Source organism: Astatotilapia calliptera, chromosome 9 (assembly GCF_964374335.1).
Source record: "Astatotilapia calliptera chromosome 9, fAstCal68.1, whole genome shotgun sequence".
NCBI lineage: Eukaryota > Metazoa > Chordata > Actinopteri > Cichliformes > Cichlidae > Astatotilapia > Astatotilapia calliptera.
Window position 1 is genome coordinate 34,216,401 of NC_137430.1, and position 13,489 is coordinate 34,229,889.

A 13,489-nucleotide genomic window follows, 5' to 3' on the forward strand; every position below is an offset into this window, starting at 1 on the left:
TGAATTTTGTGTATCGTTGCACCCCTAATATATATATATATATATATATATATATATATATATATATATATATATATATATATATATATATATATATATATATATATATATATATATATATATATAGGATCGTTGAGTGCGAGAGGAACTGACCTGAAAAATAGGATCATGGCCAAGCTTGAAACCTGGATCCCCCGTAGCCGGTTACCAAGATTACGTGAAGTACCCTCAGAAGGTCTGCTAGATGATGTTAATGCAGCACTACGGGCAATACCTACAACCACGATTACCGACACTAACAAGCTGATCTACAATACGGCAGCAGTGATCAGTGAGATGCTTGGCTACAAGTTGAACAGCCACAAGGGGCAGTACCCTCCATGGAGAAGGAGGCTAGAGGGCAAGATCAAAGTAGCACGGAGGGAGGTTAGCCAACTAACAGAGTTGCAGAAAGGTGCGACAAATAAGGTGCCTAAGAAATACAGCAAGCTGTCCATACCTGAGGCCTTGGAAACTGCCAAGCAAAGACTCACAGCCTTGGCCAGCCGCTTGAGGAGGTACACCAGAGAGATAGAAGGCAGGAGAATAAACCAGCTGTTCTCCACAGAACCAGCAAAGGTGTTCTCTCAGTGGCAAGGGAACAATAAGAGAACAGCACCACCAAGGCTGGAGACGGAGCAATACTGGAAGAGCATATGGGAGAAGGATGCAACCCATAACGGCAATGCTCAGTGGCTAGTGGATCTGAGGGCAGACCACAGCGACCTCCCTGAACAGGGTCCAGTAACCATCACAGTGGCAGATATCCAAGAAAGGGTCTCCAGTATGAAGAGTTGGACAGCACCAGGGCCCGACATGGTTCACGCCTACTGGCTGAAGAAGCTGACTGCACTCCACGAGCGTCTGGCAGCACAAATGAACCAGCTGCTAGTTAACGAGAGACACCCGGAATGGCTAACTGAAGGCCGGACGGTCCTGATCCCCAAGGACCCCAAGAAGGGACCGGTCCCCTCCAACTACCGACCAATAACCTGCCTCAGTACTACATGGAAGCTCCTGTCAGGCATCATATCGGCTAAGATGAACAGGCACATGGGTCAATACATGAGCGGGACACAGAAAGGAATTGGCAAGAATACCAGAGGTGCAAAACACCAGCTACTGGTAGACAGAACAATCAGCCGAGACTGCAAGACCAGACTGACCAACCTGTGCACTGCCTGGATTGATTACAAGAAGGCCTATGACTCAATGCCCCACAGCTGGATACTGGAATGCCTAGAATTGTACAAGATCAATGGGACCCTAAGAGCCTTCATCAGGAACTCAATGGGGATGTGGCGTACAACACTAGAGGCCAACTCCAAGCCCATAGCACAAGTTACCATCAAGTGCGGGATCTACCAAGGAGATGCTCTGTCCCCACTGCTGTTCTGCATAGGCCTGAACCCCCTCAGTGAGATCATTAACAAGACTGGCTACGGATACCGACTACGGAACGGAGCAGTTGTCAGCCACCTCCTGTACATGGATGACATCAAGCTGTATGCCAAGAGTGAACGAGACATCGATTCACTGATCCACACTACCAGGCTATACAGCAATGACATTGGAATGTCGTTCGGACTGGAGAAGTGTAGTCGGATGGTAACAAAGAGAGGGAAGGTAGTCAGAACTGAGGGGATTGAACTACCAGAAGGCAACATTGCAGACATAGAGGACAGTTACAAGTACCTGGGGATCCCGCAGGCAAATGGGAACCATGAAGAGGCCGCTAGAAAGGCTGCAACCACCAAGTACCTGCAGAGGGTCAGGCAAGTCCTGAGGAGTCAGCTGAATGGTAAGAACAAGATCCGGGCCATCAACACCTACGCCCTGCCCGTGATCAGGTACCCTGCTGGGGTAATAGGTAGGGCTGCCACAAACGATTATTTTGATAGTCGACTAGTCACCGATTATTTTTGCGATTAGTCGACTAATCAGATCATCATCCATTAGACGTAAAACTACAGCTTATTGCACCAGCAGCATCTGCTCTTATATAACTATCATTAGCTTACAGCTTTAAGTGTTTAAGGTCTGTGCTAACTAAAAATAAAGACAAGATGATAGTTTATTGAATTTTAATGAAATTTGCAGATTGTTTCGGTGAAGATTAATAAACTCCTTGCTATCTAAAATTTAACAGGACACTGGAGTATATTCTGGAGCATCTCACACTTCTGATAATCAGCTGTCTGCTTGACGTTTATTCAGCTGTGTAAAAACTATAACTTTAATCTCAGACAAACTGATAAAATACTAAAAAAAAAAAACCAAACAATAACATTTTAAGTTATCTAAGTGACTCATATATATTTAACCTGAGTAGCGAAAGACGGCGGTGGGTTTGAAAACGATTTGCGGGGAGTCCGGTGTTCTCACGGCGCTAGTGAGCCTAGCCCCCGGCTCGCTAACGAGCTAGTGGGTAACAGACGTCTCCGAAAACGTCGGAGCGCTTTTGAAAATATGTGGTGTCTTGATAAACTGAGCAGATATTTGAGGTTTACACAGCTACATTCTCGCCTGAAAATATGTTAAACGTTTATTTTGTGACCCAGAAAGAATAATAAGAGTAACATTAAAACTAACTAGCTGCCGCCATTGTTGGAAACTGCGCTGGGCCGCGCTATGAATTCTGGGACACAGCTGCTTCTTCTTCTTCTTCGGGGTTTAACGGTAGCTGACATCCTTGTACATGCAATGCTTGTCCAAGTCCAGCACCCTGAGGCTGTACGCTAAGCGGAAGGAAGGGGGCCGGGGACTGGTGAGTGTCAGCACCACAGTCCAGGATGAGACAACGAACATCCAAGAATACATTGGGAAGATGGCCCCAACTGACCGAGTGCTCAGTGAATACCTCAGGCAGCAGAAACCCAAGAAAGAGGAGGGAGACGAGGAACCATCATGGAAGGACAGGCCCCTGCACGGTACAGTGGGGCAAAAAAGTATTTAGTCAGCCACCGATTGTGCAAGTTCCCCCACCTAAAATGATGACAGAGGTCAGTAATTTGCACCAGAGGTACACTTCAACTGTGAGAGACAGAATGTGAAAAAAAAAAATCCATGAATCCACATGGTAGGATTTGTAAAGAATTTATTCGTAAATCAGGGTGGAAAATAAGTATTTGGTCAATAAGAAAAATACAACTCAATACTTTGTAACATAACCTTTGTTGGCAATAACAGAGGTCAAACGTTTACTATAGGTCTTTACCAGGTTTGCACACACAGTAGCTGGTATTTTGGCCCATTCCTCCATGCAGATCTTCTCGAGAGCAGTGATGTTTTGGGGCTGTCGCCGAGCAACACGGACTTTCAACTCCCGCCACAGATTTTCTATGGGGTTGAGGTCTGGAGACTGGCTAGGCCACTCCAGGACTTTCAAATGCTTCTTACGGAGCCACTCCTTTGTTGCCCGGGCGGTGTGTTTTGGATCATTGTCATGTTGGAAGACCCAGCCTCCTTTCATCTTCAAAGTTCTCACTGATGGAAGGAGGTTTTGGCTCAAAATCTCACGATACATGGCCCCATTCATTCTGTCCTTAACACGGATCAGTCGTCCTGTCCCCTTGGCAGAAAAACAGCCCCATAGCATGATGTTTCCACCCCCATGCTTCACAGTAGGTATGGTGTTCTTGGGATGCAACTCAGTATTCTTCTTCCTCCAAACACGACGAGTTGAGTTTATACCAAAAAGTTCTACTTTGGTTTCATCTGACCACATGACATTCTCCCAATCCTCTGCTGTATCATCCATGTGCTCTCTGGCAAACTTCAGACGGGCCTGGACATGCACTGGCTTCAGCAGCGGAACACGTCTGGCACTGCGGGATTTGATTCCCTGCCGTTGTAGTGTGTTACTGATGGTGACCTTTGTTACTTTGGTCCCAGCTCTCTGCAGGTCATTCACCAGGTCCCCCCGTGTGGTTCTGGGATCTTTGCTCACCGTTCTCATGATCATTTTGACCCCACGGGATGAGATCTTGCGTGGAGCCCCAGATCGTGGGAGATTATCAGTGGTCTTGTATGTCTTCCATTTTCTGATGATTGCTCCCACAGTTGATTTTTTCACACCAAGCTGCTTGCCTATTGTAGATTCACTCTTCCCAGTCTGGTGCAGGTCTACAATACTTTTCCTGGTGTCCTTCGAAAGCTCTTTGGTCTTGGCCATGGCGGCGTTTGGGGTCTGACTGTTTGAGGCTGTGGACAGGTGTCTTTTATACAGATGATGAGTTCAAACAGGTGCCATTCATACAGGTAACGAGTGGGGGACAGAAAAGCTTCTTACAGAAGACGTTACAGGTCTGTGAGAGCCAGAGATTTTCCTTGTTTGAGGTGACCAAATACTTATTTTCCACCCTGATTTACGAATAAATTCTTTACAAATCCTACCATGTGAATTCATGGATTTTTTTTTCACATTCTGTCTCTCACAGTTGAAGTGTACCTCTGGTGCATTACTGACCTCTGTCATCATTTTAAGTGGGGGAACTTGCACAATCGGTGGCTGACTAAATACTTTTTTGCCCCACTGTATGTACCACCGGCAGATAGAGGGGGTGGCTGATATCCAGAAATCCTACCAGTGGCTGGACAAAGCTGGACTGAAAGACAGCACAGAGGCACTAATCATGGCAGCACAAGAACAAGCTCTGAGTACAAGATCCATAGAGGCTGGGGTCTATCACACCAGGCAAGACCCCAGGTGCAGGCTGTGTAAAGATGCCCCAGAGACAATCCAGCACATAACAGCAGGGTGCAAGATGCTAGCAGGCAAGGCATACATGGAACGCCATAACCAAGTGGCCGGCATAGTGTACAGGAACATCTGTGCCGAGTATAACCTGGAAGTCTCGAGGTCAAAATGGGAGATGCCCCCAAGGGTGGTGGAGAATGACCGAGCTAAGATCCTGTGGGACTTCCAGATACAGACGGACAAAATGGTGGTGGCTAACCAACCGGACATAGTGGTGGTAGACAAACAGAAGAAGACGGCCGTAGTGATCGATGTAGCGGTTCCGAATGACAGCAATATCAGGAAGAAGGAACACGAGAAGCTGGAGAAATACCAAGGGCTCAGAGAAGAGCTCGAGAGGATGTGGAGGGTGAAGGTAACGGTGGTCCCCGTGGTAATCGGAGCACTAGGTGCGGTGACTCCCAAGCTAGGCGAGTGGCTCCAGCAGATCCCGGGAATAACATCGGAGATCTCTGTCCAGAAGAGCGCAGTCCTGGGAACAGCTAAGATACTGCGCAGGACCCTCAAGCTCCCAGGCCTCTGGTAGAGGACCCGAGCTTGAAGGATAAACCGCCCGCAGGGGCGTGCTGGGTGTTTTTATATATATATATATATATATATATATATATATATATATAAAATAAGGTGAAGACATTAGGTGAATGTGCAGTAGTAGCAGCTAGCAGGTGAATTCTGTACATTAATATGAATAGACATCTGACTATTTTACAGGATAGACAATATAAACATATTTAAAATTAAAGGAATTGAAATGTACATTGTGCCTTGGTTTAGTGTCTGGAAGAGTCCTGTCTCAGTCAATTATAGATGATGTGAGCGGGCGGGTGTGTGTGTTTAGGGCACGGATGGCTTGGGGATAGAAGCTCCTCTTGAGTCTCTCTGTCCTTGCCCGGAAGATGCGGAACCTTCTACCAGATTGCAGAAGTTGGAACAGTTTGTTGCCAGGATGGGACGGGTCCTTCAGTATCTGCGCTGCTCTAGTCCGGCATCTCCTGGTGTAGGTGTCCTGAAGCGGGGGGAGAGCAATCCTGCAGCAGCGTTCTGCTGTACGGATCACACTCTGGAGAGCTTTTTGGTCCTTCACACAGCTGTTCCCGAACCACGATGTCATGTTCTGTGTGAGGATGCTCTCCACAGCGCCTGTATAGAAAATCCTGAGGATCTTTGGAGAGACCCTGAACTTCCTCAGTTGTCGTAGGTGGTACAGGCGCTGCCTAGCCTTTTTGGTCTGGACCTGAATGTGGGCAGTCCATGTCAGGTCTGAGGAGATGTGGACACCAAGATACTTGAAGGACTGCACCCTCTCCACTGGAGCTCCATTGATGATAATGGGCTTGTAGTCTCTGTGCTGACCCCTTCTGAAGTCCACCACCACCTCCTTGGTCTTGCCGACGTTCAGCTGGAGGTGGTTGTCCTGGCACCATGATGCCAGATTCTTCACTTCATCCATGTAGGCCGCCTCATCGTTGTTGGAGATGGCACCCAACACCACTGTGTCGTCAGCAAACTTCACAATGGTGTTGGAGCCATGGGTGGCCACACAGTCTGAAGTGTGGGTTGCCAACTCCCAGTAAAACAAAAGAAGATGAAGAAGAAATTACATAATAGTCATGCTGTGAGACGATACAGTGTGTAATATTAATAGATAAATATCTGAAAAGAAAAAGTAGGCAGTCTGACCACATGAAAGCCCTAGCATGATTAGTGGTCAGAAGCAAAAAGGTGTACTGGGGACAAACCAAGCGGATTCCACTATAACTGGTGCACAGGGAAAAACTATCAATATGCTTTTTGTGACATTTTTGTTTGTGATTTCTTTCTAATGTGAAATATGTGCTGTGGCTCCGAAAGGTTGGGAAACATTGCTCTATAAAAGTTTATCTGTGGTGCAGCTGAAAATGGTAGCATGTTTTCAGATCTGGATTAAATTATTCAGACACAAATCAGCTTTGATTTCTAGCAAAATATTTCTGAGTGTACACTTTGGACGTCTGCAGTCAGCTCTGACGAAAAGTGTTCCAGGGAATCCTGAACTATTCTGCTGTCTGTCTCTCATCAGGTGACTCTGAACAAACATTGGATATAAACCCTTTAGCTGATTTATCTGAGGATGACATAGAGCCAATTAAGGTGAGACAAAAGCAAGCGGATTCTTATCACTTACACATGTAATGACTGTTAATCTCGGCACTTTTTCATAGTAGTAGTCTAAACTTTGTCTGATGGAACAAAGAAGGAGGCTTCAGGACAGAAACTAACTCTACGTATTGAATTTACCTGCACTGCAACACTGATTAATTGTACGTTATCAGGATGCTTTAAGCTTTATCCTGCATGGCTCCATGTTTTCATTGTTTTTAGTCCCACTATTTTACTGCCAGTTTTGAAAGTACGTACATATAACTGCTGATGTGTATGTTGTGTAGTTTGTAGTTTCTTCACTGCTTACTGGTTTGTTGCTGCTTTAAACAGCTGGTGTTGTTCTGATTTCCAGCCTCCATCAAGCTTCACACCTGAAGTACAACCTGAATCCACACAAATCTCCCACAGGTGATACTAAAACCACAGCTGTCACTGCTTTCACCTCCACATTAGAATGATGTCACACATGCTCTGATGTGACCTGATTTGTATTGCACACCTGGAGGTGTGACATAGTAAATTACCTCCTCCTCTCCATCGATGTCTAATATATGAGACGTTGTGTGTATTTGTGTACTTTGCTTTTCTCTCCCTCTGTGTTTTCCTTTGTCCATCTCACTCAGACATCATTTCCCCTGAAAGATCATCTGGAGCGTCAGTTTCTGATGGGAGCAGCACAGTTGCATCTCAGTTATTCAGCTCTAGTTTGCACTATCAGTGATGAAGGAACTGATCAGACAGTTGACGTCCCTCACCTCAGTGACAGACAGAGATGATGTCAGACTTCAGGCAGGACCTTCACTTGGCCCTCCAGCTCCAGTAACAGCTGCCTCCACAGATGCCTGTCTGTGTTAGAGATGACAGGGTTCATCTGGGTTCTGTGTGATTTGAGGTGTTCTGATAATATAAAACTCAAATACAGCGATGGCAGGTTACTATCAGTGCAGAAAGAGGCTGAAGCCTCTGGGATGACTAACCACAACCGTGTTCTAATTATGTGACATGTGAGTCAAACCCTGAGATATCCCAAACCACAAGTAGAATTAATAACCTGCTTTGGCTTTAGAGCCAAAGCAGCAGAGTTATGGTAAATGGTAATGGTAAATGGCCTGTATTTATATAGCGCCTTTCTAGTCCCTAAGGACCCCAAAGCGCTTTACATATCCAGTCATCCACCCATTCACACACACATTCACACACTGGTGATGGCAAGCTACATTGCAGCCACAGCCACCCTGGGGCGCACTGACAGAGGCGAGGCTGCCGGACACTGGCGCCACCGGGCCCTCTGACCACCACCAGTAGGCAACGGGTGAAGTGTCTTGCCCAAGGACACAACGACCGAGACTGTCCAAGCCGGGGCTCGAACCGGCAACCTTCCGATTACAAGGCGAACTCCTAACTCTTGAGCCACGATCGCCCCATACAGATGTAGCATCCCCTCACTTTGGTGGATGTGACAGTTTGGACTCAAACAGAAGCTTCAGATGTTCTCGTTGGTTTCTTTCTTTTAGATTCTAGTTTAACCGTTTCATCTTCTACAGGTTCAGGTGTCCTGGTCCAGGTGTGTTCCAGTGTACTCTGACCAGACTGGTGTTTGTTATGGCTCAGGAGGCGGAGCTGCTGTACTGGAATGTCCAATGGGATGAGAGCCTCCTTCAACAAGCTGGAAAAACAGCTGCAGGGCCGCTGTTTAACATCACGTGCTCTGAGGACGCAGTCCGTCAGCTCCACCTGCCACACTGTGAAACAAAGGAGGGTGAGCACCGTGCTGCGATGATGAGATGAATTGTGTTCAGTATCAAAACAAGCACTTTACTATGATTGTTGTTGCACACATTAATAAATGGGTAGCATCTAACTTGTAGATAACAGTGATTAGTTTGAACTACCTGAAGTGTTGAAAAGTAAATGGTGCAGGATGAATCCCTGAGCAGGAAATAGTGCAGCAGCTCTTTCCCTTCACAGCGTTGTGTGTTGATGGCCTGCTGTCTGTCGCGCACGTCTTTGATGATGGGATAAGCATCTTGAAACCGATGAGGATCACCGACACGCATGTGATTGTGAACGTCTCCCACCTCTCTGCCTTTGGTCTTATCTGGAATTTTGTTAAAAAGTCCTTTAAAATCCCAGAAGCAGGCCAGGTTCTGCTGTTCCTGCGATTTAAAGACACAGTGCCTCTAAAAATCAACGTGTTTCTCCTGCATGAAAGAATCCATCTGTCAGAGGTAAGCATAGAGCACTCAGGCGGTCTCACTCTGCAGATTTCTGATGCTTCCAGTAGGGGGCAGACACCCTGGGCTTTATTCATTGGTTAGTAGAAGCACAGAGTCAAGCTTCTCAGACTGCAGACTCTCACTGACCAATCACAGCGCTTTATTCTTGACTTCAGTAACGATCCAGAGTTGATTGCATAGTTATCTCTCCCCCTACTGACAAAGTAAACCTGGGTTTACTGACTACACTGGATCATTTGTTCCACACTTTAGTCGACACTTGATAATTATAAATGATTTCTATAGATAAACAGATCAACATATGAACATTAACGTAATTTTATATCCTACCACTGAGGTTAAAAAGCAACAAGGCAATGATGCTACATACATTGAGACGTCTTCAGACTGCGTGCTTCACATCGGTCAGCGTTACAGTGTCCACTGTGAACCCGAGGGCCTGAAGATACAGCCGAACGTGAGCCAACTGTCGTGAATAAAATGCCCCTGAAAATAAAGTCAGATATAAAATAAGCAGTTTTCTATCAGTCCCTATTAAAACCGCAGATTCTTGTTGGTTTTCAGCACGCAGAGTTTTGGAAAAAGCTTGGACCGAATTACTATCCAACATTTGAGGTTTTCCTGACTGCAAACCTGGAGGTTGTGACTCTGATAGTCAAGGACCAAGATGGAAATGAAGCCTGGCGTCGTGATGGTAAAAGTTCCACTGCAGCAGCAGAAATGACTGTATAAATTTCTGCTACAAGGATATTTTATAAACGTTCAACTGAAATCATATTTAAGTCTCTTTTTAGTGTTTGTCCCAGAAAAGGACCGAGTCTCACCAGAGGACAGCGCACACCACAAAACAAAAATAGATGAGGATAAGCTGCTGCTAATCCGCTCAGAGTTTATTGAAAGAGTGTCTGCAGAGGGTTTAAACAAAATTGTAGATAAACTCCTCGAGCGTCATATTATAATTGATGTAGAGATGGAGTCTGGGACATGTGAGAAAAAAAGCAGAGCAAATAAAGTGCGATGCATAATCGACACCGTGCGACGAAAAGGAAATGACGCCTGCAGACATCTGCTCGATGTTCTCAAAGAGGTGGACCCAACCCTTTTCAGAGTGATCGTGCCAAACGAAGCCAAAAAAACCTCCAAAGAAGCTCATGAGCTGTGGTGCTAAAGTCTCACGTTACTCAGTGAAATCTTGAAATGACCAGTTTTTGTAATCACTCTGAAAGTGATTCTCTTGAACCAACTTGGACTTGTTTGAATGGATGCTGAGCAGAAAACCAGATGGAGTTGTTAACAATCTCAGACTGCTTCATAATGTTAAAGGTGTTTCCGTAAAGTTTAGTCATTCCAGCTTTCGCTCACTAGATGGCGACAGAAGATTGGTGATAGAGGCTGTACCTCACACATATAGACAGGAAATGTGCACGTTAACATGATGTTTATCAGTTTTAAACTGATAGAAATGATATTTTTAAGTTTTACTCAAACTATTTTTAAATAATCCCAGATTAAATGGTAAATGGACTGATTCTTATATAGTCAAGTACTCAGATTAACAATAACAATTTCAAGGTGCTTTATTTTGGAAGGGAAAGACTTGGTCTTCAAACTTTGGTGGTTTGAAGGATTCTGGATCAACGCTGCAAGTTTATTTTTTTCAGTCTTGATCATCTGAATCAATCAAATTAATGTTACTGTGAAATTATTCTAATTATTTTGTACAAATTTTGGCTGTTATGTGTTTACTTTGCATTAGTATTAGTAACCATCTGTCTTAACTGTTCCTTATGTGATTAAAATCACCACAGTTTGGTAATCACACAGATTCACGTTTCCTTCCTCTCTGCTAATAAATGAAGCCATTAAATTTCCTCTAAAAGTCTTCAGTCAGTTTCCTCTGACTTCCTGTATCACACATACAAAAGTTGACAGGGAAGAGCATGTGTGACACAAAAGACCATCCCTAAAGATTCTGAGAATCCTCTCAGAGAGCTCCTAACTTAACCTAAAAATTCCTTGCCAGGAGTTTTAGCTTAGAAGTGATTCCAGAACATTTTCAGTGAACTCTGAGCAAGGAATGGATGGGAAATCCTATCTTAGTGAGGAGGTGTGGTTGACCCCGTTGCTAGGTATGAGTCATCATTTCAAAAGCCGTGATTGGTTGATCCTACAAGTTTGATGGAAATGAGCTTTTGGTGATAATGAGCAAAGGATGTACCCTCAAATCAATAAACATATTATATACTCTAATCTTATGCTGACTGTAATTGTAAATAATATTTCACATTCAAGAAAATATCTGGAAAATGAATAGTAAGCTGTAGGGGTTATAGCCATTAGAATCTAAAATATGTGAAAACTTAAACTCATTACACCCTGTTCAAATAATGATTCGTGTCTTATTTGCTCATATTAATATCCTAGCTGGCATATTTTGTACTTTCACTCCCATATGGACCCTGTTGAAAACAAGATGGCCTATCTCAAGAGGCTGTCCTTAATGAAGTAGAAATCACAACGTTACAAGTCCAGTGTGGTCTTAATGAGGGTAACACGGCTCAGCTTTTAGCAATGTCTGTGATTGCAGACCCAAGTCATCACTGCTGCATTGTTGCATTTTCCCGGTTGCCAAATACCTCGGGGTTGTGATTACTTTCGTCTCCGGTGTAATAGCGTTGTGGCGTCGAGTTGGTGAAGTAATTGCATCTCTAAGGAGATCCACCACAAACATGATTCCTGCACGATCCAATCTGTAGCGTCTCAATAATTCCCTGTCATCCAGTGTTTGCAGGACATCTCTCCTGCCTCTTCTGTTGGCCATTTTGTGCAGCTGCTTAGGGGAACTCCTAAGCCACTAAAAGTCCTCTTCCCTGCTCGTAGCAGATCTCGCCTTAGGAGCCCTTTTAAGCGCTAGGAATCTTGAGGAATAGCTTTTATATTAACTGGGATTGTCGTGTCACTTTTAGGGGAAATTCTAAGAAAACGTCATGACTCTGAGAATTTTCTTAGAATTTGGCCGCTAGGAGCCACTTTTTGCACAAAGATTCTTTAGGGATACGGGCCCAGAGGTCTGTAGCATGAAGATGGCTTTTGTTTTATCCCAGTAGCTTCAGGGCAGGTGGGTGGCATTTCTGTTAATATCTGCTAATATTGTAAATAATTACTGTTGAGCGTGTGAGAGATGTGAATGAGGTTGATGATAGCAGATAAAAATAAGCTGCAGTGAGAGACGACTCTTTCATCTCTGTGTCATGAAAAGAAAGATATGGATGTAAAAGCTAATAAAGGTGAAGTTAGGAGGTGTGAAAACAAACCAGGAGTCAGACTGTGGGAGGACTTCAGACAGAAGTTGTTAAATACAGAGAGAAGAGTTGGAAATATGACAGAACATGTGAGACATTTAGAACAATAAACTATGTATAGCAATGTAAATGTGGGAGGGGGCACTGAAGGTGCTGATTGTCAGCTTTCCCTATCCAGAGTACTGCTGCAGCTTCATTAGCCTCTGCTAACACTACATACCTCAGCCTGCCACCCAACTGTGGCGATGCAAATGACAGGAAACAGGAATAAATGCCGGACACAAGAGACACCCAGAAGGTTTATGTAAGGCTGCCAGTGCATACTTTGACAGAGAGTCTGTGAGGCAAACGACCCGGGCGAGGAAAAGCCCCAGAAATCAGCCTAAACATCTTCCAGGCGCACACTACAGCTCATGCTGTGAAACTGGCCTGTTTCTGTGGGGCAGGTCACTCAGGAAGTGAAGAGGACTATAAACTAAGAAAGGTTCGACTGTAATAAAAGCTCTCTCATCACAACTCGCTCACATTTTAAACATGTTTACCTTCACAGATGATCTGACCACTGCCACGACACGCGAGAACGACATGACGGTGATGAAAATGAGACAAAGTTACAGATAAGAGGAAGTGAAAATGTGGAAAGTACAGAGGATTACAAAATAAGACAGGACATGACTTGAAATAGAAACTCAAAGTAAAGATGGGGAAATGTACCTTTCAGGTTTGGACACGAAGGATGGGTGAGATAAAACACTGTGTGTGGATCCTTTCCACGCATTTAATGTCATACACACCTTTAAAGTAACTTTAAACATACAGCCTGCTGATGTTCGTCTGTACTATCATTATCATCGCGACTCTGTGTTTGTGATGCATTTTTCACGCTGGTTCACCACTGATGCTTTAGGTTGAAGTAAAACCAGTAAAAACCTGCGTGACAGGAGCTTTGAATCCCGTGTTGAAGTTTGTTTGCAGGATTTAAATTTCTTTAAAAAATATCTTCAGACTTG

The 13,489-nt window shown here is 44.5% G+C and overlaps 1 protein-coding gene and 1 long non-coding RNA gene across 2 annotated transcripts in view; one reads left to right on the forward strand and one right to left on the reverse strand.

The window, feature by feature from the left end:
- Positions 1 to 11,427, forward strand: part of LOC113029557 (NACHT, LRR and PYD domains-containing protein 12-like) — a 40,450-nt gene extending 29,023 nt beyond the window's left edge. Inside the window, exons 14-20 of the mRNA XM_080306854.1 lie at positions 6,858 to 6,928; positions 7,293 to 7,348; positions 8,485 to 8,699; positions 8,909 to 9,168; positions 9,515 to 9,634; positions 9,742 to 9,871; positions 9,972 to 11,427. Coding sequence (XP_080162980.1) covers positions 6,858 to 6,928; positions 7,293 to 7,348; positions 8,485 to 8,699; positions 8,909 to 9,168; positions 9,515 to 9,634; positions 9,742 to 9,871; positions 9,972 to 10,345 — 1,226 coding nt within the window. The 3' untranslated portion in view covers positions 10,346 to 11,427. The remainder of the gene's footprint in view (positions 1 to 6,857; positions 6,929 to 7,292; positions 7,349 to 8,484; positions 8,700 to 8,908; positions 9,169 to 9,514; positions 9,635 to 9,741; positions 9,872 to 9,971) is intronic.
- LOC145431201 (uncharacterized) lies at positions 8,437 to 13,187 on the reverse strand. Its single transcript, XR_013911576.1, has 4 exons — positions 13,022 to 13,187; positions 9,548 to 9,663; positions 8,833 to 9,038; positions 8,437 to 8,682 (listed from the first exon to the last, which is right to left on the reverse strand). It is a non-coding gene; the product is annotated as an uncharacterized LOC145431201 (long non-coding RNA).
- Between the last annotated feature and the right edge of the window lie 302 nt (positions 13,188 to 13,489).